Source organism: Panthera onca, chromosome A2 (genome assembly GCF_046562875.1).
Source record: "Panthera onca isolate mPanOnc1 chromosome A2, mPanOnc1 haplotype 2, whole genome shotgun sequence".
NCBI lineage: Eukaryota > Metazoa > Chordata > Mammalia > Carnivora > Felidae > Panthera > Panthera onca.
Genome location: NC_138340.1, coordinates 31,446,448 through 31,473,435, shown reverse-complemented (window position 1 = coordinate 31,473,435; position 26,988 = coordinate 31,446,448). Strand labels below are relative to the sequence as shown.

The 26,988-nt window shown below is 42.4% G+C and overlaps 2 protein-coding genes across 7 annotated transcripts in view; both read right to left on the bottom strand.

Moving 5' to 3' along the window:
- ATXN7 (ataxin 7) overlaps nt 1-11,623 on the bottom strand; it is a 104,183-nt gene extending 92,560 nt beyond the window's left edge. For 3 of the 4 annotated variants that reach the window (XR_014137261.1, XR_014137262.1, XM_060631494.3), the window contains exons 1-3: nt 11,515-11,623; nt 10,772-11,119; nt 10,474-10,542 (exon numbers count right to left, since the gene is read on the bottom strand). Coding sequence is in view for 1 of the 4 variants with exons in the window: in XM_060631494.3 (XP_060487477.3) it covers nt 10,474-10,542; nt 10,772-11,108 (406 nt within the window). In the remaining 3 variants the exon portion in view is untranslated. Of the gene's footprint in view, nt 1-10,473; nt 10,543-10,771; nt 11,120-11,492 lie in introns of all 4 variants that reach the window. The other variant, XR_014137263.1, reaches the window with a different exon arrangement.
- Nucleotides 11,624-11,780: 157 nt separating this feature from the next.
- The window catches only part of LOC145715289 (uncharacterized), a 48,289-nt gene continuing 33,081 nt past the window's right edge, over nt 11,781-26,988 (bottom strand). The window contains exons 3-4 of one of the 3 annotated variants that reach the window (XM_081794963.1): nt 23,230-23,328; nt 11,781-12,750 (exon numbers count right to left, since the gene is read on the bottom strand). Coding sequence is in view for 1 of the 3 variants with exons in the window: in XM_081794966.1 (XP_081651092.1) it covers nt 23,323-23,328 (6 nt within the window). In the remaining 2 variants the exon portion in view is untranslated. Of the gene's footprint in view, nt 12,751-21,030; nt 22,858-23,229; nt 23,329-26,988 lie in introns of those variants that run through there. The other 2 variants (XM_081794966.1, XM_081794964.1) reach the window with 2 other exon arrangements.

The following is a 26,988-nucleotide window of genomic DNA, read 5'->3' as shown; positions in this document are numbered from 1 at the left end:
CAGTCTACTTGGGCACTGATCCCATCCCCTTTTCTCATCTCAGAGCATAATCCTTGTAGTTTTATCTATTTTCTCACATGCAATCAATTATCCCCCACTCCTGGATATTTCCAGTGGCAAATATGACCTAGTATTATCCAAAACAAAACAAAACGGAATAAAATAAACCTTCCCTATTCCCCTTTATCCATACTCTTGTCCTGCTACTGCCACATTTGCCCATTTTCTTTCAGAGCAAAACCCTTTGGAGACCTGCCCACATCTGTCGTCTCCATTTCCTCAGTGCTGGTCCTCACAGTACCCCCAGTCCCTCCCTCAGCCCCCTCCACTGAGGCATTTCATCCACTGATGAAGGTCGTTAATCACCTCCACACTTCCAGAGCCAAAGATCAGTTCCCTGGCCTGGCTTTACTTCACACAGCATCTGACACAGGCAATCACGCCTCACTTCAAGTGTTTCTCCTTTTGAATTCTATACCAACCACACTCAGCTGGATTCCCTTCCCATCTCCTAGGGATTCCTCCCCCCTCCCACAGCTTCCTCCTCAACCCCACCCCCTCAAGGAGGACCGCTGGCCCGCTTCTACTCTCTGTCCACACTCGCACCTTGGAGGAACTCACCCTGTCCCGTAGTTTTCCAGGTTCTGTACGCAGGTGACATGGATGCGCACAACGCCGCCAGCCCAGGCTGCCCCACCAGGCGTGGCTGTATACTCCACAGCTGCAGGCCAACGCTAAGTACCTCACACACACTGTGGCCGAAACCCGAGCCCCTTGACCAAGTCTCCACTGTCTCCGCCACTCCTCACCACTCGGCTGCTCAATCCTTACCTTTCTCCCCCACCCACATCCAAGTCTTCACGAAATCACGTCAAATCCACCTCCAAACCATACCCTCCACAGGATACCCTGCCACTGCCATCACCACCTCTCACCTAATTGCCTGGTCTCCACACCCTTCCCTCGAAACACTTAGCATACAAGAGCTGGTGGTTTTCACACTTCACAGATCAGGCCATTCCCCTGCAGTAGGCTCCCTTTACGCGTAGGATAAACCCAAATCCTAACCTTGGCCTTTGTGGTCTGACCTTCATAAGCTTCATTTTTCCTCCACTCCTCTCCGTTCCTATCACAGAGGCTGTGTAATTGTTTTTTCCATCCGCATGGAATATTCCTTCCCCCATCCCAGATGACCCAGTGACAGCTTCTTTCACACCATTTAGATCTCAGCTCCAATGCTAAATTCCCAGAAAAGCCTTCCTTGATCATGTTAGCTAGAGCTACCACCCCCCCCCCCAACATCATTAGCTTACTTTACAGCACTCTATGTCCTTGAAAAATGTTTGTGTATTTACTGTGTCTCCCTTTGGCAGAGGGCAGGGGCTCCTTCTGACTTGTGTCACTCTATCCCCAGCATCCATCAGAGAACCTGGCACTTAGTGGGTAAGTCTGCAAATATCTGCTGACCAACTGCCTTACTGAGGGTTAGGGTTGTGCCTTCCTACCTTGTTTGCAGTTGTACCCTCAGACTCCAGACCAGCAAAAGGCACAGATAAAGGGTCTACCAAATGTCTGTGGGAGAAAAGCTAAATGAACAAAGGCAAAACAGCCAGAGGATTCTCAAAGCAGGAATCATGCTGGACAAAATACTCTGGGGCCTGCCGAGAGACAAGGCCTGGACCTCGTCAGGAAATAAAATAACCAGGCTAGCAAGTTCAAGTCCTGCCTGTCGTTAAGTGCCCAAAGCAGTAACATGGGTGTCCTTGATCAAGTATAAACGTCCCTAAATACAAACCCTGTAATTAAAGATTTAAAATTGGCTAGAATGGGGTTACAAAGAATGATGGTTTTCATGTTCCATATTTCATTAGTAAAATCTTTACAATGAGTATGTATTAACTTCTATCATAATGATGATTTTTTTCCCATTAAAACCTATCTGTCCATATAGTTTCCAAGGAGAACAAGGTAACTTAAATGAAGAACTGCTTCCAGTTAGAATGGAAATTTACAAGAATTGACCAGGCAATTTTCTAAATTCCCTCACCAGGCAGAAAACCCCTTGTGACTACCATCCCCTGTCCTCAGCACCTCCCCTCCAACACACACCATCATACAAATAGGAGCCTCGGTTATCCCATCCCTTTCACAATTTAGTGAAGACAACTTACTCTACTGGCTACAATTTACCTTTCTTGCTCAGAAAAAGAAGTTTGTGGAACATTCTAAGAAGCTATCTAAAAGACAAACTTCAGGCTTCCAGAAGAGGAGCTGCACCACTCTGTACAAGCAGGAGAGAGTAAATAACCACACGGGGCTTCTCTCTGCAAGTCAAAAGGAGAGGTCTAAAGGAGGAAACAAGAAATGTCAATTCCCACTTCTCATTTTCACTGGAGTCTTAAGACAACTCGAAACTTGGGTTCATTTCCTACACTCTGCCCTCCCGAGCACACTGAGGTTTCCTCTGACCACCAACATACTGCCTGCTCAAGGAAACCGGCCATCTCCCTCCTGCTGCTTGCTCCCCTATACGTCCTGCAGGAGCACCTGATCAGAAGCACGCTCAGGACACCCCGTTTTCATTACTGATAAAATGAAAAGAATCAGCAATTAACATATGTTGAACAGTTACTCTGCAAGCCACTGCACAAAGTGCTGAAACAGCACTACAACATTTAATCCTTCCAACCGCTATGGGGCACTACCACTATTCCCACTTTACAGTCAGTCAACTGAGGCTTAGCAAAGCTATTTAATTTTCCTCAAGTTAACTCACCAGCCACAGCTGAGATTTGAGCCTAAGTCTGTTTAACTCCAGAATCAGTAGTTCCCACCACTGCCTTGCAAGTTGTCTTTTTTAAACCTACCGCATGGAACCCCTTTCCTGCCTAACTCCTAAGAATAGCACACAGAAGCAAGGTTGCATGATAGACATTTTAGGAAGCTGATTTAAAGCAGTGCTTCTCAAATGGCAAAATACATAATGATCTCCAATAAGTCCACAAAGAAATGAGAAAAATAAGGATAACGTATTGTGTCTTTTTAAAACTTTCTTCCAATTTAAAAAACTGTCCTTTATTCCAAAACAATGGCCCTCATACTTTTATAATGGTAGTAACTATATGTGTGTCTAATTATCTATATTTCAAAATGCTAGCAACCCTATCATTGGTCCCCAATTTATTTAGGAAACTTTCTGGTATAAAATAGAAAAGCCTGGAACCACTGGTTAAAAACATTCGTTTTGGGGGGTTGTCTCCCCCCCCCCCCCCCCCCCCCCCCGCCTGCATTACTGGAGTTCAAGACTGTGGAAAACATCAGTGTAACCTGGGAGGGAAATATTTTTTGTTTTAAGATTGTGGATGTAATTGATAATAACCTATGACTTTTGCCTGCCATAAGCTTACACGGAACAGAAAAGCATTTCATGTTAGCAGGGTCTTTATTACAAAAAGGAACAAGAACACTTAATCTAGTTTTATGTTGAGTGCCTGAAATGTAAAAATCATTCTTTTCCTTCTTTTGCTCATTTATAATAATCCCTGCTGTACAAGATGAATATAAATGTAATCCTCTGCCTTTCTCTCAAAAGTACAGTAACTCCAACTGTTAAGTCTACTAACAGGCTTCTTTTTCTCCTTAGAACTTCAATCAAAAAATACTTTAATAATCAGAGGGGCACATTTATTAAAAATACTGCCATAAACTTTGAATATCAATGTGATTAAAAGCAATCTTGCACTGAAATGCTATTTAAATAGTGAAATTTCACTTCTTTTTTAAAAGATTTTTTTCCTAATGGCACAAATCCCAGATGATTGTGTTTCCTATCTGCTACAACCTTAGCTTTCATTTCATCTTTTTTTAAAGTCAATTACTTCTAATGCAAACCGCACACATGTCCCCTCCCCCTCCAAGAAAAGATCTGTATAAAGGAACTGCTAAACACAACATATAGACTGTTCTAAGGCACAGCAAGGAAAAGGCTCTGGTATCTTTAGAATAAATGTGGGGGCAGGGGTAGTAAAGTTCAGTTTTTCTAGCTGAGGAAAAGAAAACAAAGGTCATAGCAACCTGCTCAAGCTCATGAAAAGCAGGCGAGCGTTCTGGAATGGGCTCAGCACGGCAGTGGGTCAAGCATGTGGACTGTGGAGTCAGGCAGATCTGGGTTAGTGTCTCTTACATGCTTCATGATCTTACTGAGGTACCTCATTTCTCTGAGCCTCAGTTTCCTCATCTGTAAAAGGGGGAAATGGGAATGCTGAGATCACAGGAGTGCTGACAAGATGACATAAGGTAAAGCATATGTTGGCACAGAATAAACGTTCTCACCAAGCTTAAGCTGTCCACATATACACAGGTATGCTGTGAGATGTGGCATTGAGAAAGCAGGATATCCTTATAAGAAATGAGGCCATAGAACATGTAGGTCACACTCAGTAACGATGCACAAATTTCTCCCAAAGTTAGAGTTCACAAGAAACAAAACTATAACTTGAGTAAAGCTTGGGAACCCCACGCCATCACAGGTAATGCACATGGTCTCCATTAACAACAAAGCCTAGAGGGTGGAGAAATTCAGCATGGATTGTGCCAGGTGTTAACTCTTCAGCAAGTACAAAATCTTAAAAGTGTGAGATACAAGGATGCTCTATACCCTCTTCATCAATCAAAATGCAGATCTGGTTCCTGGTGAAGCAGCCTCCTAATTCCCAAAATGACCTCCAATGGGGCTCCAAACTAGTTTCTCCAAACTACAAGGGCAGAAACTCTGAAGAATTTGAGTCAGGTACCCTTTTTAAAATCCCATGAAAGTTTGCTTCTTTCTCCAGTGGGGCTTAACAGAAGCTGATCACCATCCTCACAGTTTAAGGCTCTTAAAAGCGGAGACAATGACAGCTCTGTTGATGCTCTGTATTTGAACTGCCCTCAAACAGACATATACCCTAGAGAAGTGGCAGTGAATGACAAAAGAGGACGAGGACGGGATCCTTCTTACACAAAACCTCACATACATTCTTTCATCTTCCTTCTAACCCAACATACTTCTTCAATACTGGATAAATTTTTGGTTTAAGAATAATAACTTTTACTATTTTAAAGATTCTCCCCTTCAAAACAAGTTTGAGGAGTACCAAAATCACATTCTGCAGAATGAGTTTTCCTTCATTAACCAAGGAACCCATTAGAACAAGAACTGGCAAACTTTGTCTGTCAAGAGCCAAACAGTAAATTGTGGGCTTGGCAGACTGTATGGCTTCGGTTGCACCTACTCAACTCTGCTGTTCCTTGTATGGAGAAAGCCGCCACAGACCATCAGTAAAGTAAATGAATGGCTGTGGCTATGTTCCAATGAAACTTTACTATGGACTCTAATATCTGAATCTCATATTTTTTCACATATCATCAAACAATCATTTTCTTCTGAGTTTTTACTTCAATGATTCAACAATGTAGAAACCATTCTTAGCTAGGCTGCAGGCAGGATTTGGTCCACGGGCTGTCATCTACATTAAAAGAGCTAAGGAACCAGAACTAAGAGGAAGGAATCCCTGCTCTGTGGGAGTGTCTCACTAGGTCTCCAGGGGCTCTTTCACTCTGGAGTTCGTGCAGACTTTAGAGAGTTTCATACATCAACTGTCAGACAACTGCCCATTGTCAGTGCAGCCCTAGCTCTCATCCGTGAGGCATCAAGTGTGGGTGACCTGCAATCGAATCACCTGAGTGCTCCTTAAATGTATGAACCTGATTCAGATACAGTGAACTTGGATCTCATGGATTCCTAAGGCTCAGTTTCGATCTCCACTTGAAATGTAGGCAGAATGCAAACACTGCCACCTGCAGAACACTCATACACCTATGAAAGATATCAGAAAGGGCAGCCTGGCTTGCCTCAAAAGAAGGTACAGCACACATAAAGACTCCATTCGGCAGGAGACAAGGTGAAGTCCATGTAAGCAGAAAAGAAGAAAACCTAAAGAAATGATATGCTGTCTGGGACATGCTTCGAAATAATTCAGTGTGGGGAGTGGGGTAGGGATGAAACGAGATTGGGCCATGACTCATTAGGTGTTTAAGCTGTATGAAGGATATAAGGAGGCTCATTAAAATTTTTTCTGTATCTTTTGTAGATTTCAAATTGTTCATAAGAAAAAGCTGGGGGGGAAAAACGTGAAAGAAACCCAACAGAAAAACAGAAATGTTCTTCACTTCAGGAAGAGGGTTTTATGCTTATAATGCAGTTACTTTAACAGTATTTCACACAAATACCTATTTGTTTTCAGTTAACTAACTATGACCATTTTCTTCTCTAGGCAAGAAAAATTTAGTATTGATACGGTGACTCAGTTACTGTTGACTGAGGCTGCCCATGCCGAGTCAGTCTTTTATTTTCTTTTCTTTTAATCTTGCTGCTTATAGATGCCAACCAACCTCTTTTTCATCTTGCCCTAGGCTCAATTATGTCATTGTTATTATGACAGGGAAATCACCTGTCATCAAGTGTGGCTAACACTCTGGGTCGCCATTCCACTCCCTTGCCTAAATATCACAGATAAGAGAGGTGGTGTCCTGTCTGCACTTTCTGGGAAGTGTAAATGGAGTGCTAAACTCAGGACAAATCAACAGGAAGTGCTGAAAGACAGCCTCTGGCCTTCCGAGGGCCATAAAGCATACCTCCCACAGAATAGGTACCTTTGGGGGAGGAGGGCATGGAGACAATGGAAAATTGGATGATTCGACCTCTTCATCCTTGAGAAACTCAGCTCAATCTTTCTAAGTAGCCCAATTAATACATTTTTGGCAGCAAATATTTACTGAGCACAAATGGTTAAGATGACTATACCTCCATCAACAATGCTCCTGTCCTCTGGGAGTTGACATTCTAATGAAAGAGCCACCACATAATATATACTTTCAAATGGTGACAGAATAAGTTGCTTTTTTTTTTTTTTTAATCTGCCAAGAAATCAAGGCATTTGTTTTTCTTTTCTTAAGGCTCCCTATATATGTTCAGTCACTAATATGGAAATTTTAATCAGTTACTCATATCAATCAATTTCATCTAAAAATAATTTTGTTAGATATAGAATTTCACAAGTTACCTTTGGAAAATAGGGTAATTTATCTTCTAAGTTTAATCATTTGAAAACAGCCAAAATGTATTATCCATCTGTTTCCACTCAGATCACCTGTGTTATCAACTACAATTACAAATTACAAGAAACCAAAGGCAATAAGAATGTGAGGATGCAAATGGAAACAGGATGACCTCTAAAAGATAACTGAAATTTTATCCTAACATTTGCCTACCTGTGCTAATTAGGAAAAAAAGGGATGATACATTAGCTAAACCACAACTAACCTCACTTCCATCTAAATCAATAGTTCTAACCTCTCCCACAGCCTTAACCCTTGGGCAGTCTTACCATGAGAGAACTGGCCAAACTAAGCTACAGGAGAAAAAAAAGACAAAAATCATGGCTTACCAGTTTTGAATTTTGGGGGTCAAGATAAATGAAGGATCTCTGAGAATTCAAGAGAAGCTGTAGACATTACTAGGAAGTAGACATACAGGGGTGCCTGGATGGCTCAGTCGGTTAGGCTTGGAACTTCGGCTCAGGCCACGATCTCATGGCTCATGAGTTCAAGCCCTGCATCGGGCTCTGTGCTGACAGCTCAGAGCATGGATCCTGTTTCTGTTTCTGATTCTGTGTGTGTGTGTGTGTGTGTGTGTGTGTGTGTGTGTCTGTCTCTCTGTCTGCCCCTCCCTGGCTCTATCTCTCTCTCAAAAATAATCATTTAAAAAAAAAAAAAAAACAACTTAAAAAAACAGTAGATGTACACAGTTTAGCCTACAATTTCAAGGAAACTATGACTGCACCACAGCCCATTCAAGTCCCAGATATTAACCCCCTGACCCAAATAAATACTAAATTCAGAAATAAAGTCTAAGATTATCAGCAGTTTAAAGGGTTGAAGAAATTAATATGCACAGAGTCATTTTCGGTATGTTATCTAATTTAATTTCCACTCCTACAACCTTGGGAAGCAGGTATTATCACGTTTTACAAAGAGGGAAAGCCAGATTCTGAGAGGTAAAAAACAAGTACAAGGTTAAGCAACTTGCTCTCATACCCAGGCTTTTACCCCTAAGTCCACAATCATAAAGTAACTGGATGAGAACTCAACAAGTCTGGTTCATATTCCCAAACATCTTCCAAGATGGGCAGTTTCTGATTCTTAGTGCTTCAATCATGTGGTCGATTTATCTACATTTAACCTCCTTGCCAAGAGGAATTAGTACAGATTTAGTTCCACAACACCTTTTCTTGGTAGGAAATAATCGTCACTAAAGACAAAAGATAACTAATAATTTTTGCTGATTTTAAAACGTATTTTCATTTCTTAAGCAGCCCAACATAAGCTGTTTGTTAGACAAACAAAGCCCACTGCATGAGTGCTGAATATCCTCATGCTTGAATTTTTCAACTGTTTCAGAAAATCCATAAAATCACAAATGAATCAAGAAGTGACTGAATTAAAAACTTCAGTCTCTAAGCCAAACAGCCAGGCAGAATTTCAGCCATCCTGGCCCCTTCAGCATCCTCTGAATGGTGAGAGCAACTTTTAAAAAACAGCACCTCTAATAATCATTAGTAATTTGGTAGGTCAGAAACACACACAACCAAATCTCTGAGCCCTTTTTGCCTCAAGAAGGTAGTTAAGAGGTCTTAGATCCTCATGGTAAATAAAACCTGTTGATGAATAGGTCCCAGCAGAAAATAATAAATATGGCAATAACTGCATTCTAGCCACTAAATGTGGTTGGGTCTCAGTCTAGACCAAGTTGCCCAGTGAAACACTAATACCCTTACTCATCCTCTATTGGGGAATTACCAATAATTACTAGCATGCTGTTTTCACACAGATTTAGAAACCCCTTATGGGAAATGTATCCATATCCAAAGAATAAAAACTAAGAACAGGAGTGGGTCAGGTCCTCTAATGCTCTACTCCAACTACTTCATATGAGAGTTGCCACCTAGTGATTTTAATTTTTTAAGCCCAGGCGGACTGCCAACTCAACACTAAAACCGGACTAACAACTGATTTTTCCTATTGCAACATCGCCAGCAAGTCCTGTGCTTTCCCTCTCTTTCCTTTGCTCTCAAACAGCGATTCTCATTTTCAAAATCAACTAATTTGCTCTATAATCTGTTCCAATTGGAAGCTCTCACAGAGCTGCCACTGGTATTACTCTTCTTCTCAGCGCCAAGAGGCCAACAAGAGGCCAGTTCAAAAAACCAAAACAGCAAACGTGAAAAAAAGAGAGGCTCTAAAAACAAGAAGTAAATATGGAGACAGAGTAACAATGGGCCAACTCTGGACTTTAAAACATTCAGCTCGCCAAGGTTCTACCTATTCTTGGGCCATGGACAATAACTATGCCAAAGTAAACGGCTATATATAAGCAATGAAATTGCATTAGGGAATATAAACTCAGGATTTTGGACACCAAACCTCATGTAAGGCCTTGTCCTTACCACCACTGAAAGAGCAACTTAAACTAACCTAAAGTTCACTGGCCTCCAGAAGTCCTTTCTGACTGCAGTGTGTCCAAGCCTGGCACAGGCATTAGATAGCAAAGTTGACTATTCAAAGAAAAATAAAATCTAGGAGGATTTTAGGAGGAAAAAAGAAAAAAAAAAAAGTCTGACAGTTTCTAGATACCTGACCTTTCATTTCATTTGGAGACACACCTTTAGCTACAAATATTTCCCTAAATATCCTTCTCTAAGGATCAGTTTTATTAAAAACTGACCAATAATTAGACACTGGTTTCACTAACTATGGACGCTAAAGGCTTGTTTCACGATACCGAATTCTGGCCTTTTTCGCACCCTGATCTTGGCAACTCACACACACAGTCTGGCCAATTGCTCCTCAGCTGTGGTGATCCTTCTGTAGCATCCTAAACTTTGCAGCTTGAATCTCACAGAAATAAGGATGCACAGATAAACTGTTATCTTTTCTAAAGTTTGAAATCAATTTTGATTGCCAGCAGAAAATTCCTGGTGGCAAGATTTCCTTCCCAGAGCCGCCTAAAGCATTCGTGGAAATGCTTTCCAAGCTAGTAATTCCCGTCTCCACTTGTGTTTTTCAGTAAGAGAGACCAGAAGGGATTTGGGTTCAACTCACTGCTAGTCCCCAAAGCTTATCACTGAGCAACGCAGCTCAGACTGCACCACACCAGGCCTCCACCAATGGGTTCTAGGACGCTCCCCATTACAGGAAGACCCGGAAACCAGATTTTCCAATCGTTCTGCTCTCCCCCTTCTTCCTCCTCAAGCAGCAGCATCCTCGCGCGTGGGTAAGGAGTGAGTAAGGTAGGGTCAAGTTCCCCACCCTAACGAAGCGGGCAAGCAAACTTCCTCGGGGCTTGCACAAACTCCAACGGGGGGCTGGACTCACCTTCGCGACAGAGCCCCATGACTTCGCGGTTTTTCCCAAACTCCTTGAAACTTTCGTCCAATTCCGTCCCTAGGAGATACACACACACAGGAGGAGGGGAGAGGCAGATCAGTGGCCGGGAGTGTGACGCACGCTCACGCACGCAAGGAGTAGTTGCGGGCACCTCTGCGTACCCCAACAGAGCGATAGCATCTCTGACCCCCGAGGGGGCGGGTCACAGGGTGGGGGCGGGGAGGCGAGGAGGGTCAGAGGATGGGGGACGGAGGGACCTGGGGAAAAGGAGGGCGTGAACACTCACCGTCCTTCCCAGGAAGTTTGGAAGCCTCGACCCACAGATTCCACGACTGTCCCAGCATCGCTTCTGGACTGGGCAGGGGCCTGCGCTCCCCGACGGTCGCCATTGCGGCGGCGGCCGATGTGGAGGCGGCGCCCGGGCCGCCGTCCTCCGGCCGGAGGCGCCGCGGCGGCGGCGGCGGCGGCGGCGGCGGCGGCTGCTGCCGCTGGGGCTGCGGAGGCTGCTGCTGCTGCTGCGGCTGCTGCTGCTGCTGCCGGGCGGCCGCCGCCGCTGCTCCGCCCGCTGCCGCCGCCACTCGGCGCGGCTCCCCCCTGACGTCATCCACCGCCCGCTCCGACATTCTTTCCGCTCCTACAATGTAACAAAAAAGGGGGAAAAGAGTCGCGCGGGGGCCGCTTTTAAGGAGGCGCCGGGGAGTTCCGGCGGCGTGCGCGGCCCGCAGGCCGGGTGGGGCTCGCTGACAGCGCCCCCCGGCCGCCCAGCCCTCCCAACCCGCCTCCTCCCGTGCCACCCCCCGCCCCGGGCGCAAAGTCCGCGGCCCGGGCTCGCTTTCGCTTTCGACTCCCGCGGCCCCTCGGGGGAGGGGACGAGCCGCCGGCGGCCCGCCACCGCGGCGCAGGGTCCCCTGGTTGCCTCTGCCGCCGAGACCCGCACGGAGGCCGGCGCCCGGAGCCGCCCCCGCCCCAGCCACGGCTGCCCACGGCGGGGAGGCCCGAAGACGCACCCCCGGCCCTCCAGCTGCCCACCCTGAGGCCGTTCGCATCCCCGGGCCGGGCCCGGCGGCCCCGCTCCTTCCTTCCGTCCGCGCGTCCGTCCGAGCCGCGGCGCCCGGCCGGCTCCCTTAAGCAGAGGCGCCTCCCGCCGCCTCCTCCCCCACGCCGGTCCCTCCCTCTCAGCTCGCTCCGGCGAAGTTTGCACGTCAAGCCCCCGGAGTGGAGCCAGGGCGAAGTCGGAAACGCAGCCACCTATGGAGGAGCAGGCTGGCCGGCCCCGGGGCACCATCGAATGTGGTCGCCGTCGGGCCCTCCCGCCCGAGGTTTCGGACCAGGGGCCCAGAGGCTGGTGCAGGGAGCACTTCGCTTTCCGCTCGCGGGCGGCCACGCAGCTGTCAAAAGCATGAATGGCAAGCCGCCGCCTAATGTGTAGGAAACCACCGGCCGGCAAGGAAATGCGGCCCAGGTGCCGTCCCAGGTGTCAGCCCGAAGCCCCGGTGTTCGCCGGATGCCCACCACTAGAGGTCACAGCGTGCGCCCTGCGAACTTGAACTTCTCGTCTAGCAAAGAGAGATCATGAAACCAGTTTAAGATGGAGAGACAGGCGGTGGTGATTCTGTATACAGGTTTTGGAGACACTACCCGAAATTTCTCTATTTCCCCTTCCATTGCTCCTAGAAGTGATTCGTTCGCCCCGAAAATTTTTTTTAAAAAATCTTGCCATTTTAAAATCGGGTTCATTTTCAGATGGAGTTGTTAGTCCCTCCCTCTTTATGGTTGTCTTTGCTTCGGCAGGGGCGGGACCCAGGGCTTAGGAGAATATACAGCACTTCTAGAAAATGTGTTTAGAAGAGTTTTGTCAGATTTTTGTGTACTAAATTAAGCACTAGCCCACAAAATTTAGCACCCCTCCTCAACAGACACACACAAACACGCGCGCGCCCTGCAAAGCTTTTGCTTAAGTGATAGGTAAAGATAGCAAAATAAAAGACTACTTAATAACTAAAGCGTGTGAAGTACTTGAAACAGTAGCAGACCACACCAACCACTCTCAGTAAGTGCTCTGTTATTTCAAACTGACGTGAGAATCTGAAGCCTGTGACAGAAACAAGGATTTTGATCATCATGTTTCACGTGGCAATAATAGCACTCTTGTGGCACGTCTGTCATAGTTGTTTGCTTACAGGTGCTTTCTCTAGGTGGGGAGAAAGAGGGTTTCATGTTTTTTATCTGGAACATCTGGCATGATAGAGGTGGCCAACTTCTCTGCTAAAGAAACAAAGTCCAACAAAAATGTTTAAATAAGAGTAAAAATTAATAAGGAAATATTATTGCAATCTAAACTTAACGCAGGGCTCTTATAAGAAAGGGTTTAAGTTGAAAATTTACAAGCGTTAAAAATACACACACACACACACGATTTTTTTATTTTAAAAAGATTTAGAAATAACTCTGTAAAATTTTCCTGGATTGCATGCTAACATAAGTTTCAAAAAGTGAAATGATGCATGCTTTCTGTCTTTATCTAAGAAGTAGTAGAAACAAAACAACCCCAAAAATGGTGGAAATTATTGGAAGGATTAAAAAAACAAATCATTTCTAAGGCTTTAACTTCCTTTTCTCACTGATACTCAGTGAGAAAAATGTGGGGGCAAAACATATAATTCGTTTGGTACTAATAGGGTTCCTAACTCTTAATATAGGCCCTCAGGAACACTTGAGTGGCTCAGTCAGTTAAGCATCAGACTCTTGATTTCTGCTCGTGTCATGATCTCAGGCTTCCTGAGATCAAGCCCCACGTGGGGCTCTGTGATGACAGTGTGGAGCCTGCTTGGTATTCTCTCTCTTCCCTCTTCCTCTGCCCCTCCCCACCCTCAAAATAAATAAATAAACACTAAAAAAAATAGGCCCTCAATATTGGAAGCCCCAGCATACTTTGAATTTTTAATTCATCCCAAATTACTGAAAAATCTGTAAAATTATATTAAAATATCCACCTTCTCAGTTTTCCTAGATTAAAGTACACAGTTTATTAATAACTTTGAATTTTATAGTTCTACCTTTAAGATAAATGAAAATTTAGGGGCACCTGTTGGCTCAGTAGTCAAGCATCCAACTTCAGCTCAGGTCATGATCTCATTGTTCATGGGTTCCAGCCCCATGTCAGGCTCTGACAGCTTGGAGCCCGGAGCCTGCCTCAGAGTCTATGTTTATCTCTTTCTCTTCCCCTCCCCTCCTTGCACGCTCTTTCTCAAAAATAAATAAACATTAAAAAAATTTTTGAGACAAATGAAAATTTGTGAATTTGAATGTCATTTGGAGCTGCCATTTTTTAAAAAAGCTTAGAACAACCCAGCTATATAGATAGCAAAGGGAGCTTGCCAGTTGAATACAGCCCTTCTCATCTCTGAGTACAGTGTGAGAATGAAAATAAGGGGAAAGCACAGACCCACTTCCTCAAGACACTGCTTGATTTCCCTCTTTTTACATGTGAAAATCCTTCAAGATTCACTAATATAACCTCTGGCCAATGGGCTCAATGTGGCACTTTATAATACTTCACTTCTGTCCTTACTGTTGCTCAACACATCTTTCTCTTTTCTTTACAGTTTTTGAGTCGTTTAATAAAGAAAATACAACAGAATATAAAGTGAAATGTAATAAGTATCCTCTCAGCATTATGAACTTTATTAAGAGAAGTTGTTACTAATAGTAACTCTCAGTTGTTGAGCTCCTACTAGGTGCCAAGATTGCCAGAGGTACTGTTCACGTTATCTCAACTAACATGCAAAACTGTGTAAGGGGGAAGGTGTATTACTTCCAACTTACAAATAAGGACCATCGGGCGCCTGGATGGCTCAGTCGGTTGAGCATCCAACTTCAGCTCAGGTCATGATCTCACAGCTCATGAATTCGGGCCCCACATCGGGTTCAGTGCTGAAAGCTCAGAGCCTGGAGCCTGCTTCAGATTCTGTGTGTGTGTGTGTCTCTCTCTGCCCCTCCCCCGCTCATGCTCTGTCTCTGTCTCTCTCTAAAATAAACATTAAAAAAATTTTAAAAACAAAAACAAAACAAAAAAACAAATAACGACCATTAAGGAGGGCTCTGGACCTAGGTGCTAGGAATTCTTTCTGGGTCCATGTACTTGCTCTTCCACTTAAAAGTTGTGTAACCGGAGCAAATTACCTAACCTGTCTGCACCTCAGTGTCCTAATAGGTAAAATGGAGATAAAGCTAGGTTTCTTCTGAGGAATATGTGAAAAGATCCACGGAAAGTTGGTACAAAGCTTAACACAAAGTGAACAGTATACATAAGCGTCTTATATCAAACTAAGCAATCCAGATCAATTCTTATCTGTGAAATGTATTTAACTTTGAAGCTGAAGGATAACAGGCAACTCCATGACATCTCCCCACCAATCTTCTTCTGCTGAAGCCAATGCATTTACCACACTCTCTTCACCCATAAGAAAGTCCTAAACCCTTCCAGATTAGGCAGTTTCTGATATCCATAGTTGGTTTGGGTTTCCCACAGTTCAAATGAGTCACCAACAAAAGTCAAAACTGTTAGCTGAGAAAGTCCAGTGTTCTGATACACAAATTGGGGCAATGTTTCCAAAGTATTCCTTATACAAAGGGCACAGTCTGTAAACAAGAGTACAGCAGAAACTCAAATACTTATTTTACCTACCAGGCCATAATAAAAAACCCTAAGGACTTCTTACCTAAATACCTGTCCTCTATACCCCCCAAAATATAAAAAGAAAATTGCTAATACAATTTATATTCATTTAATGTAATTATTTTAATATAGTAGTGTGCCTTGTATGCTATCAGTGTTCCTGCCAGCATACTGATTATGTCTCACAGCTATGAGGATCTTCAATATCTATCTGCATAGATAAATGCTATGTTTTATAAGGTTTGACTAATGAGGACTCAATTGATCAAACATTTCCTTATTGCCTAACACATTGTACCTGGTAGGCACAAGGTAAACACAACATAGCGATTTTGCTGACGACATGAGAAGAATAAGAAGTACTGGAAATAATTTAATTCATCAAAATGCTCTTATGCAAAAGGCTGTCACCACCAATTAGACTGTATGTGGCTTAAGAACTAGGCCGTCAGAGGCGAAATGCTGCCAAATTCTGAACATTTCATCTCTTCCAGGGATGCATTTAAAATATGGCCTGACTTCACCATCCAAATTTAGGGACGTTCCCAGTAGGTGCCAAGGGTAACAAGGTCTCTCTTTACAAAAAGTATTCTTCGCACAGCAGATCCACTTGTAAAATGCTTTGTTCAAAGGCCAAAGGCATCACTAAGTGGCAAAAATAAAAGTTGATCTTTTCCACTCTTTAAATCTGGTTTAATGTAAAATGGCTGAAACTGTCCAAAACCTCTAAGATGCAAGAGCCCACACAACCTCCTTTTTATTTGGAAAAAAACCCCACTGGTCCCACTACAACATTTTAATAAACTTGAAAACCAGGAACCACGGTATATTTATCTGTGCAAATTACAGGGTTGGTAACAGAGATTCTCCATTATCAACCCCAAAGGACTGCAGTCATTTGAGAAACAAGAAACTCAGATCCCCTGAATTAGGAATATTTTGGTTTTGGTTTATTTCTCTTAAAATTGGCTGAGCCTTAATTCATATCCTCTCTCCCTCCTCTGACCACACCTCTCTCTCTCCCTCTTTCTTCTCCAGAGCCAGGGCTCTCTTCTGCATGTGAGGTTGGCAGGCAAGAACCCTTTAACTGTGCTCCCTCTAGTGAAATCCTTAAAGCCTGTCATGAATACCTCTATTCCAGCAGGGGGAGAACAGTGGAAGGAGGAAATTGAATTCAGCTCAGTGGCTGGCATTCCTGACAATCAAGTGCAAAATCAGAAATAATAAGGATGGTTGCAAAGGTGGAAATTTAAAGATGAGGGCAATTATCTTTTTAAAGACTTAACCCGTACACGTATTCATTCTACAAGCTGTGTCATTTGCCAAGACGCGCAAAATTTTGAATACTGAGTTTGTTTTCTTAATCACATGTGTGTAGCTACGGATGAATTCTCCCAAAGAAACATTCACCACTAATACCAGACTGTTTGAAGGAAGAGAAAGATTTAAAAATACAAAGTAATAAGTTTTAACTGTAAATTGAATACAGATCAAGTGTTTCTAGGGATTTAATACTGGCCTGCAAATTTAAACTACTAACAAACTTGATTTAAAATCTTCACTTAAAGCCTTTAAGTAGCTTTAAAAACAAAAAAAGAAAAAAGAAAAAAGAAAAACAAGAATACAGGGGGAAAAAGTTATGGGAAAAAAATGGAAAAAGTCAGACCAGCGTTTAGCTATAAAGAGAGGCTGACTATATAAAGTTCTGGTGCACTGCCTCAGATGCAATAAAATGCAAAGATTAAACACACTGTTAAAAATAATTTCCTATGTCTTCTTTGTACTGTTGCAGTGTTCAGTGTTTCACTGAAGTGACTGTAAGTGTTACCACCTTATAGGGCCCCCAGTTAAGAACAGGAGTTCTAGAGCTGACCTGCCCAGGCTGAATCCCCGTTCTACCACGTACTAGCTATGTAACTCTGGGGAGTTACATATTTAACCTCTCTGTACCAGTTTCATCATCTATAAAATTAGTCAAACAGGAGTTATCTGCTTCATGAGGAGTATTAGGAGAGCTCATAGTACAAAAGCACTGTTAGCCATTTTTATGCTGTCACATGGAAAGCCCCAATTTTAACCTACCCATGCTATACTATCACACCAGTCTTGCAGAATGAAGAATGGCTTTAGTTTTATGTCCGTTCTTGCTCTAACAGTTTTAGGGGCTCCCCCCTGACCACTGAATTCAGTAAAAACTTCTCTCCTAGCACTCAGGGTCCTCTAGAGTTGGTCCCACGCCACCACGCCCACAGAGTTCCCTCCAGCAGGTACTCTACAATTCAGCCAAAATGACCAACTGATAGCTTCAAACACGCTCCCCACTCCAGACCGCAGCCCCCAAGCTCTGTTCATAAAGGTCACTCTATTTATAATACTTTCCCTCCCTTGGCTTAAATCCTACTGTTTAGCCAAGTCCTTCCTCAAATCCCTTTTCTTTAACAAAAGCTTTCCTGATCCCTCACACTAAGCCCATGAGAACTCATCCCCACCTCTAAATCACAGGACTTTATGGACTGGGGTTAAGAGTATGGGTTCTGAAAGCAAGGTAGCAATGAGATATATGCTTACTTTTCCCAGGGATCGACTGTCTAAGCGTGTCATTGGGAACTTGGAATCTACCTACCATAAGATGTGTGGTGGCCAGGTCCCAAAGCTCGTCAGCAAAATGCCTTAAGGCTACACTCCAGGACTAACAGTGCAGGTGTGTTAGTACAAGAGGGAAGGAACAACACAACTTTCTTCCCCCTTCCCCCAGCAAAGTTCCAGTTCTGAGCAAAGTCCTAGACCTCACCAACATGACCCCCTTGCTTTTCCCCATTGTTGTGTACACCCTGATCCTATAGCCATCGGGGTTTGTACTGCTTCTTTCCCAAAGGACAGACTATTCCACAGAAGCTTTAATCCCCCATCCACCTCCAAAATAAAATGTTCCTCTCCTTGGTAGAGATAAATGGCATGCAGACTTAACTATCTTCCACTAAACATGTGAGTGAATGAATGAATGTAGTTTTCTGTCTTCAAATCCTACCCCAAACACATATTTTCTCATATAAAAGGGGAGACCTTAACCCAAATGACCCTCTAGATGTGACAGTCCCTAAACCTTTCTTCCTAGAAACACACAATTACTACATCCCATGGACATTCTGATTTTAAATGCTACAATCTAGGACAGAAGGCAAAGTTTCTGACATTTTAACCTACTTAACCTAGTTTAGCCTCTATTTTGATCAATGTAAAACCTGCAGGACCCAGAGACTTTGATCACAGCCTCCTCCCCACCACACTGGTCCAAGTGAAGGAACTTCAGGAGCAGGAAAAAATCGAACTGAAACAAAATTGCTACTGGTGAGAAATCTACCCTCCCTACTCTCCAGAGCTCTCTGCCTCTCTCCACTTCAGAAAACAGGTATTTGCACAAAGCATTAGCATTTTTCCAAATGGTTTCTGGGGGGAGTGGCAGCAGAGAGCAGCAATCCTAAATCAGTGGTTAATAAGCTAGAGTCTAGAATCTGACTTACCAAGTATTTCTTAAAAACAGAGCCAAAGAGATAAGCTGGACTTCACCAAAACCATTAAACCTTTGTGCTTCAAAGGACACTCTCAAAAAGTAAAAAGACTCCACAGGGAGAAAAAATTTGCAAATCACATATTTGATAACGAACTTGTATTTAGAATGTATAAAGAAATCTTACAACTCAAAAAAAAAAAAAAAAAAAAAAAAAAGGAGGCAAATAATCCAATTTTCAAAATTGGCAAAGGATCTCAACAGACATTTGTCCAAAGAAGACAACACAAATAACCAAGAAGCAAATGAAAAGATATTCAGCATCATTTGTCATTAGAGAAATACTAGAAAATCCACAGTAAGATACCAATTCCCAACCAAAAGAATGTCCATTATCAAAGCAAAACAGAAAAAAACAATCTTGGCAAAGATGTGAGAGAAAAATGGAATTCTTGTGCATTGCTGGTGGGAATGCAAAATGGTACAACCCCTGTGGATAACAATTTGGCAGTCCCTCAAAAGGTTAAACACAGATTTACAATAAGATCCTCTAATTCCATTTCTAGATGTATATATTCAAAAGAATTGAAAGCAGGGACTCAAACAGATATTTGTACACCAATGTTCATAATGGCATTACTTACAATAAATAGCCAAAAGGTGGGAGCAACCCAAAGGCCCATCAACTGATCAATGTATACACACAATGGAGTATTATTCAGCAATTAAAAGGAGTAAAGTTCTGGGGCGCCTGGGTGGCGCAGTCGGTTAAGCGTCCGACTTCAGCCAGGTCACGATCTCACGGTCCGTGAGTTCGAGCCCCGCGTCAGGCTCTGGGCTGATGGCTCGGAGCCTGGAGCCTGTTTCCGATTCTGTGTCTCCCTCTCTCTCTGCCCCTCCCCCGTTCATGCTCTGTCTCTCTCTGTCCCAAAAATAAATAAAAAATGTAAAAAAAAAAAAAAAAAAGGAGTAAAGTTCTGGTACATGCTACAACACAGAGGATCCTCAAACACAAGCCACGTAAAAGAAGCCAGACACAAAAGGCCACGTACTGTATGATTTCATGTATGTAAAATATCCAGAATAGGAAAATGTACAGAGACAGAGAATAGACGGGTGGCTTTCAGGGCCTGAGGGGAGGGGAAAATGAGGAGTTACTGTTTAATGGAAACAGGACCGTCCTTTGGGAGTGATGAGAATGTTTAGACCTACAAAGAGGTGATGGTGGGAGACGACCATCAGTGGGAGGTAAAACTTGTCCCGGAGCCCATTTCTGCTACTGCCTAACTCTGGGCCTGAACAGGACACATTTTGCCTCTCCCTTAGTTAGCTTCTCTGTAAAAGGAGGACCACAAGGGTATGTACCCCTCATCTATACAGTATCCCAACAGTATTCTAACTTACAAGGTTGTTACCAGGAGTCAATTATGTAATATGTTCAGAACAGCACTTGTCACATAGTCAGTACTCATTAAGTGTTAGCTATTCTTATATTTTATGATACCTCATCCTCTTTGTAATAGAGGTCTTTGCTTTTCTTCTTTTTTAAAATAAATTCATTTATTTATTTTGAAAAAGAGTGATAGAGAGTGCATGCACATGAGCAAGCAGGGGAAGGGCAGAGAAACAGGGAGAGAAAGAATCCCAAAGAGGCTCTATGCTGTCAGCGCAGAGCCTGATACGGGGGCTCGATCTCACAAACCTGTAAGATCATGACCTGAGCCAAAATCAGGATGCTTAAGTGACTGAGCCACCCAGGTGCCCCACTTTTGCTTCTCACATTTTTTTTTTTTTTTTTTACAAATGAAAGTACAGCATATAATGTAGCAGCCCAAAAGAAACAAGCGGAAAGGCAGCCAAAGTATAATTTTTTTTAAAGCAACATGCAAAATACTACAGACTATGTGCCTATTTTTGTGAAACCGTAATAATCATAATGACAAATCTATGCATAGAAAACAGTTGAGGTAACTCTGGACTTAGGGAGAACAGGAAGTGAAAGAATATAATTAAAGAGACTTCTTATTAACATACAATTTGTATAATGTTTCCATTTTTCCAGCTTTACTGGAATATAATTGACATTTAACATTATGTAAGTTTAAGATATGCAAGTATTTTGGGGCATCTGGGTGAGTCGGTTAAGTGTCTGACTTTGGCTCAGGTCATGATCTCTCAGTTATGGGCTCGATCCCCTCATCAGGCTCTGTGCTGACAGCTCAGAGCCTGGAGCCTGCTTCAGATTCTATGTCTACCTCTCTCTCTGCTCCTCCTCTGCTCCTCCCCTGCTCCTCCCCTGCTCCTCCCCTGCTCTGCCCCTCTGTCAAAAATAAACAAACATCAAAAAAAAAAAAAAAAAAAAAGTCTACCCTGATCACCTTTATTTAACACTGCAGCTCCAGCCCTCATCAGCACACCTGATTCTCATTATCCTAAGCTGCTTTTCCCAACCAACTATCACCATCTAGTACAATATATTCACTTACTATATTTTATCTATTATCTATTTATTTCCATTAAAAAAGAAGTGCTACAGTGGCAGAGATTTTTGTCCCTCTGATCCCCAATGCCCAGAGAGTACAGCATGACACAAGAAGGTACTCAAGAAACATTTGTTGAATAGGTATTGGGCCTATAATCAGCTGACACTAAAAAGGGGCTGCCCTTTTACATTGGCCATGAATTTGACAGTTTCTCACGGTTCTCCTGGCGCATTTCATGCTTCTACCTGTCTGGACGTGACTTTGTCACACTTCTTCCGGCAGACTTGAGTTTGTTATACTTCTTCCTTCCCTGCCCTTTGTCATTGACTTCCTGGTATCATATTAGTCTTTTCATCTGAACACTATTCAAAAAAGAGGAAGTCATACTTGTAGTCTGTGAAAACCACCTCCTATTCTCTTTTCCTCCTCAAGAACAATCCCTCTGCTCAGAGTGGACGCTCAATGAAAATCACAGGCTGAACAGCTCCTTTGGCATTTTGGTCAAATGTGTTTTCTCTCTACCTCCCCCGGAACCCCCACATCCCACCACTGCCAGGTGCTCACTACCATCTAGGAAAACCCTGCTCCTCTCTTCTCTGGCACTTTTCAGACATTCCTCAATGAACGCCATCCTTTGTGATGAGTCTGCCTTTTCAGCTTCAGGTCAGAAAATTTTAAAGGCCCATTTTGAAGGCAGAGACTTCAGAAAAGCCCAGTCACTTATTCTAAACACATAGCTACATCCTAGGGCGCCTGCGTGGCTCAGATGGCTAAGCATCCGACTCTTGACTTTGGCTTGGGCCATGATCTCACGGTTCCTGGGATCGAGCCCCACATCAGGCTCTGCACCTAATGTGAGGCCTGCTTGGGATTGTTCCTTCCCTCTCTGTCTCTCTCAAAATAAACATTAAAAAAAAAAAAAAGCTACATCCTTCCTGAAGTTCCTGTTTCTGTTTGTTTTGTTCAAAATGTTATCTTTGAAGGTGAATGTTCGTGTTGTTTACAGTGTTTGCTTCCATCTTTGCTATAGTTGCCTAAACTTCACTGAAGCTTTGCATTTGTCTGTTGCCTAAATATACAAGCTGATCAATTTCAGAAGCTGAAACTCTGGTCTTCCCTGTTGGGATCGTGTTCAATTTTATCCCTAAATGACTCATCTTAAACTGCATCTTAAGCCCCCTCAGTCCTTTCAGGAGTAGATAGGAAGATGGATTTTCTTGTTTTGTTTTAATAAAAATTCCTCCCTAGGATGCCTGGGTGGCTTAGTGAGTGAAATGTTTGACTCTACTTTGGCCCAGCTCATGATCTGTGGGTTTGTGAGTTCAAGCCCCATGTCAGCCTCTGAGCTGACCACGTGGATCCTGCCTGGGATTCTCTCTCCCTCTCTCTCTGCCTCTCCCTCACTCATGCATGTGCTGTCTCTCTCTCTCGCTCTCTCTCTCAAAATAAACAAATAAACTTAAAAAAAAATTTCCTCCAGGAACTTTTCTTCTTTTTCACATTATGTGAAACTTACCACCTTCTTCCCCAAATAGTAAATGCACAATGGCAAATATATAGTGAGAAACTCAATTAATAGTGGCTGCTATTTTTGTACTGACCTGGGCAAAGGCACTGGGCCCAGAAAGTGTGCCTGAAGAACTCCTGCCTATTTTACACTTTGCTTAGGATCTTCCCTGCTCTAGGCAGCTGGCTCTATATTGCTTGTGGAGAAAAGAAAAGAGAAGCTAGGTAAAGTGGAACTGGACAGAAACATAAGAGCATGTCTTTGGACAAATTCCTAGCAAAAAGTAGACATGTATGGGGGACAGGGAATGCTCCTATCTCCAAAGTTCTCCTATAAGTTGCAGATGGTTATTTAGCACTTTTTCTTTTGACAAACACATACCTAATAATATTGTACTCTTAAATTCACAGTCAAGTCATATTAGTAAGATCATATTCAGGGTTATACTGGAGATCTTACACAGGTACCCTGAACTTTAAAAACTATCATCCTTTGGTAAAATTCAAACTCTATTATAATCAGAAGCACTGCATTCATTCACCTGAGCTATGTTGAGACAGCTAATTACCTTTTCCTTGGCGGGCAGGCCAAAATTTCTGATTGATTTACCAGTGGATCTTCATCTGCTATGATTGTGGAAGTTCTTTCTTCTTAATTCTGTTCAGATCTACAAAAAGAGAAAGGGGGAAAAGGATGAAACAAAGAATAAAGCTAATCAGAAATCTACAATCTCATTAGTTGCCAGATGTTCCAAAATTATTATATGTGCTTTGAAATGTCAAAGTGTTAAAATTCAAGCACTTTACCAATTTTACAACAAATGCAATTCAGGTTGTTGTTTTGTTTTTGTTTTGTTTTTTGTTTTTTTTTTTACAGTGAATTTAATTGGCTATATTTACAACAAACTAAGAATAAATGACTATTCAATGTGTACACAGAGTTAGTCTCCTGAGGCTTAAAATCATTGTGTGTAATTTGCCACTAATGACTTTTCACTTAATTTTTGAAATGGTTATTCAGAAAGCCTACCCTTATGAAACCTGTCAGTATCAGAAATTTAAAACACACACACACACACACACACACACACACACAACCCGAATGAGATTATTATTTAGAGAGCTCACTCCATCCTTTATCACTCAGCAATTTATATAAACAATTCATAATAGTACAAACAGAAAACAAAAACTCAATTAAGCCATCTTTCTAAAAAGCACAAAGGAATTATGCACTCCATCATCTACATATTTTCATACATATGTGTATATATAAATTTCAAGTAGAATGTGGCTACTATTAAAATTAATTTGTAGAGTAGCACTGAGTTAAGGAGTCGAGGGATTGAAGGTTAATAATCTAGAATTACAAAATTAGGCTGGTTTTCAAGTTTGACATGCAGCAGAAGAGAAACAACAGCAAATACAGGTAATGACACAGCTTTGGAACAGATGCTGTCAAGGTATAAAGCACAAGGCAGGCTACTTTCAGATGAAAAATTCACTATTAACACACATCTCTTCCTAAAATTCTCACAAGCTACATACCAAAGTTGGATGGCAAGAAGGTTGCTTTGCTTAATTTTTATTTATTTTCATATAATCTAGGAGAGTAAGCTAAAAATTTCTATGGTCTGAGACACTAATAAAGCATCTTTGAAAAGTCAGCGGCTGAAATTCTATGCCATGTTTTGAACATTTATTCATAATTATCTTTATTGGCTTTTAAGTTATTCCTGGATCATATCCTTTCCCTCTTCCTTTTAAAAACAGTTTGTTTCATTCACCCACAAAATGTTACCCAGTAATGTAATCATTCAGTAACCATTCCTACAATCTTTATAAGCCAGATGTTCCCTTCCCTGGATTCCTAATTCCTTCTTAGTCTCCTATCTTTTAAATTTTTTCTCTGATTTCCATTTTAGTGTTCTTTTTCTGCCTTATTTCCAATAAAAGCCAACATTCATTTCTTTACATCCTAAACACTTTACAGCTATGCAAAATCACCCAAAGGAAGCTACAAATTACCAGGATAGAGACAGCCAATAAAGATGTTTTGTCAGAAGTAACCACTCAGCCTGGTGACTGATTGCTTCAGAGCTGACCAGGTGGAGGTTGTACAGCACTGGCCTCAGGTTAAACTCTGTGCTTGACAGGATGTTGTTAGGTCAACTATTTTCCCATTTTCCCTCAGGAAATCTAGCCAGATCGCCAGCCAAAGTACCCAAGCAAGTCACCAGATTTGGGGGACTCCACGAAATCGCCCCCAAGATAGTTTCTACCTTTAAAAGAATTCACCACTTATTGGCCTGCATACCTTAAAAATGCTTTAAGGGAGACTCTAAGAGATAAAAAGGTAGTGGCAGCGACTAAAAATAAGCTTTTAAAAATAGTAACTTCTCTCGGGATAGGGGGAAGAAAACTATCCTTTGTTTGTATATGTCCTCCTTTTTTATCTTCACAAGACCACTGTGCTCAAAAGAGCTGTTGTTATGATCTCCATTTTACTAGTAAGGAAACAGACGGAGAGAGGTCATAATTTGCTCAAGATTACCCAGCAAATAAATGGTTTGGACTTGGAACTAGAATGGAGGCCTTTGGTATTCTTTTAGTTCCCCTGCCAGTACACCAATCTGCCTAAACAGCAACTTAATTTTGTTTTGCAAAGACAAAGAGAAATTGTTTAAAAGGTAGACTGGAAAGCATTTGCTAAGAATAGAAACATAGAACTTGACAGCTTTCATTCATTCACCACCTGCTATGTAACATTCAATAAATAGAATTTTTAACAAGGCTTTTTCTTTTTATTTTTTTAAAGTTTATTTATTTTGAGGGGGGGAGGGGCAGAGAGAGAAGGAGAGAGAGAATCCCAAGCAGACTCTGCACTGTCAGTGCAAAGCTTGATGTGGGGCTCAGACACATGAACCATTAGATCATGACCCGAGCCGAAGTCGAGCGCTTAACAGACAGAGCTACCCAGGTGCTCCAGATTTTTCTTTTAAATGACAGCCAGTTAAAGATGGGAGAAAAGGAAATAAAAAAGACATAACTTGAATTCCTCTAAAGTCCTGAGAAGCATAAATTTATTTACTCTTTTTTGGGGGAGGGGGAGGGCAGGTACAAGACTATAGCAGATGCCTTTCTTCTAGAGGAGCTGCCTAGCCTATGGTGACCCTTTTTTCTAAGTACTTCTCAAGCCCATGCCAGTCATATTTGTATTATGCTACTCCAAACTCCTCTGTTTTGGCCAAAGTTGGACACAAGACCCAAACTGAGACATTCTATTTGTCCTCCTTGGAACTAGAGTTTAGAATGAGGAGGGTCTACTCTGGTCTAGGCTGCAAGCCACTCCCATGTACTCTCAGTCTATAGGAAAAAGCCTGTCAGCAAAGAGAAGAATGGAAGTGCTGCTCAGAGCAAATCTGACCCAGGAGCCCACGAAGTTCCAGAGCAAAGAAAGGGAAAAAGCTGGTCTGCGGGGAGGTGGGTGGAAGGGGTTCTAGGACTTTCCTGTCCCAGGTATGGTCCACCAGAGGCCCAAAGCATTTCCTTCCCTAAGTGTTTAAGAATCCCCTGGACCTACAGAGTAAATGGCTCCCCTGGTCTGAGCCTGAAAGTTTAAGTGATTCTTGATTAAGTGCAACAAAAATAATCTTGTTCAAGACAGTAGAAAGTTTTGGTGTTGTTTTTTTTGTTTGTTTGTTTTTAATTTTTTTATTATTGGGGCCCTGGGTGGCTCAGATGGTTAAGTATCTGACTTTGGCTCATGTCATGATCTCACAGTTCGTGAGTTTAAGCCCCACGTTGGGCTCTGTGCTGACAGCTCAGAGCCTGGAGCCTGCTTCAGATTCTGTGTCTCCTTCTCCTTCTCTGCCCCTCCCTCTCTCTCTCTCTCAAAAATAAAGATCAAAAAATTTTTTTTATTATTTACAATAAATTTTATTTTCATTGATATTCCATTTGACATAATTTCAAATAGGGTCTGTGTTCTAATATGAGCCAAAGAACAGAAACTCTAAAGCTCAGAAGAGATTTTTTTCACACTGTTCTGATTGGGCATGGGGTTTTGGGGTCCCTAAAGTTGATACCTAACATTTTACCCCTTGAGGCTTTACCTACAGTCACAGAGAGAAGAGAGAACATCAACACACAAGAATCAAACTGTAATAAGGAGCTCTTGGGTTACAAACCACTGTCTCTTTAAGGCTATAATGATAGTGAATGTTTTCTTCTGGAAAGTTCAATGTTATTTTTTTTTTTTTTTTAAGTAAAATGTCAGAATATGTGAAAATGCTGCATTTGTTTCTCTTAATACACTAAAAAATAAT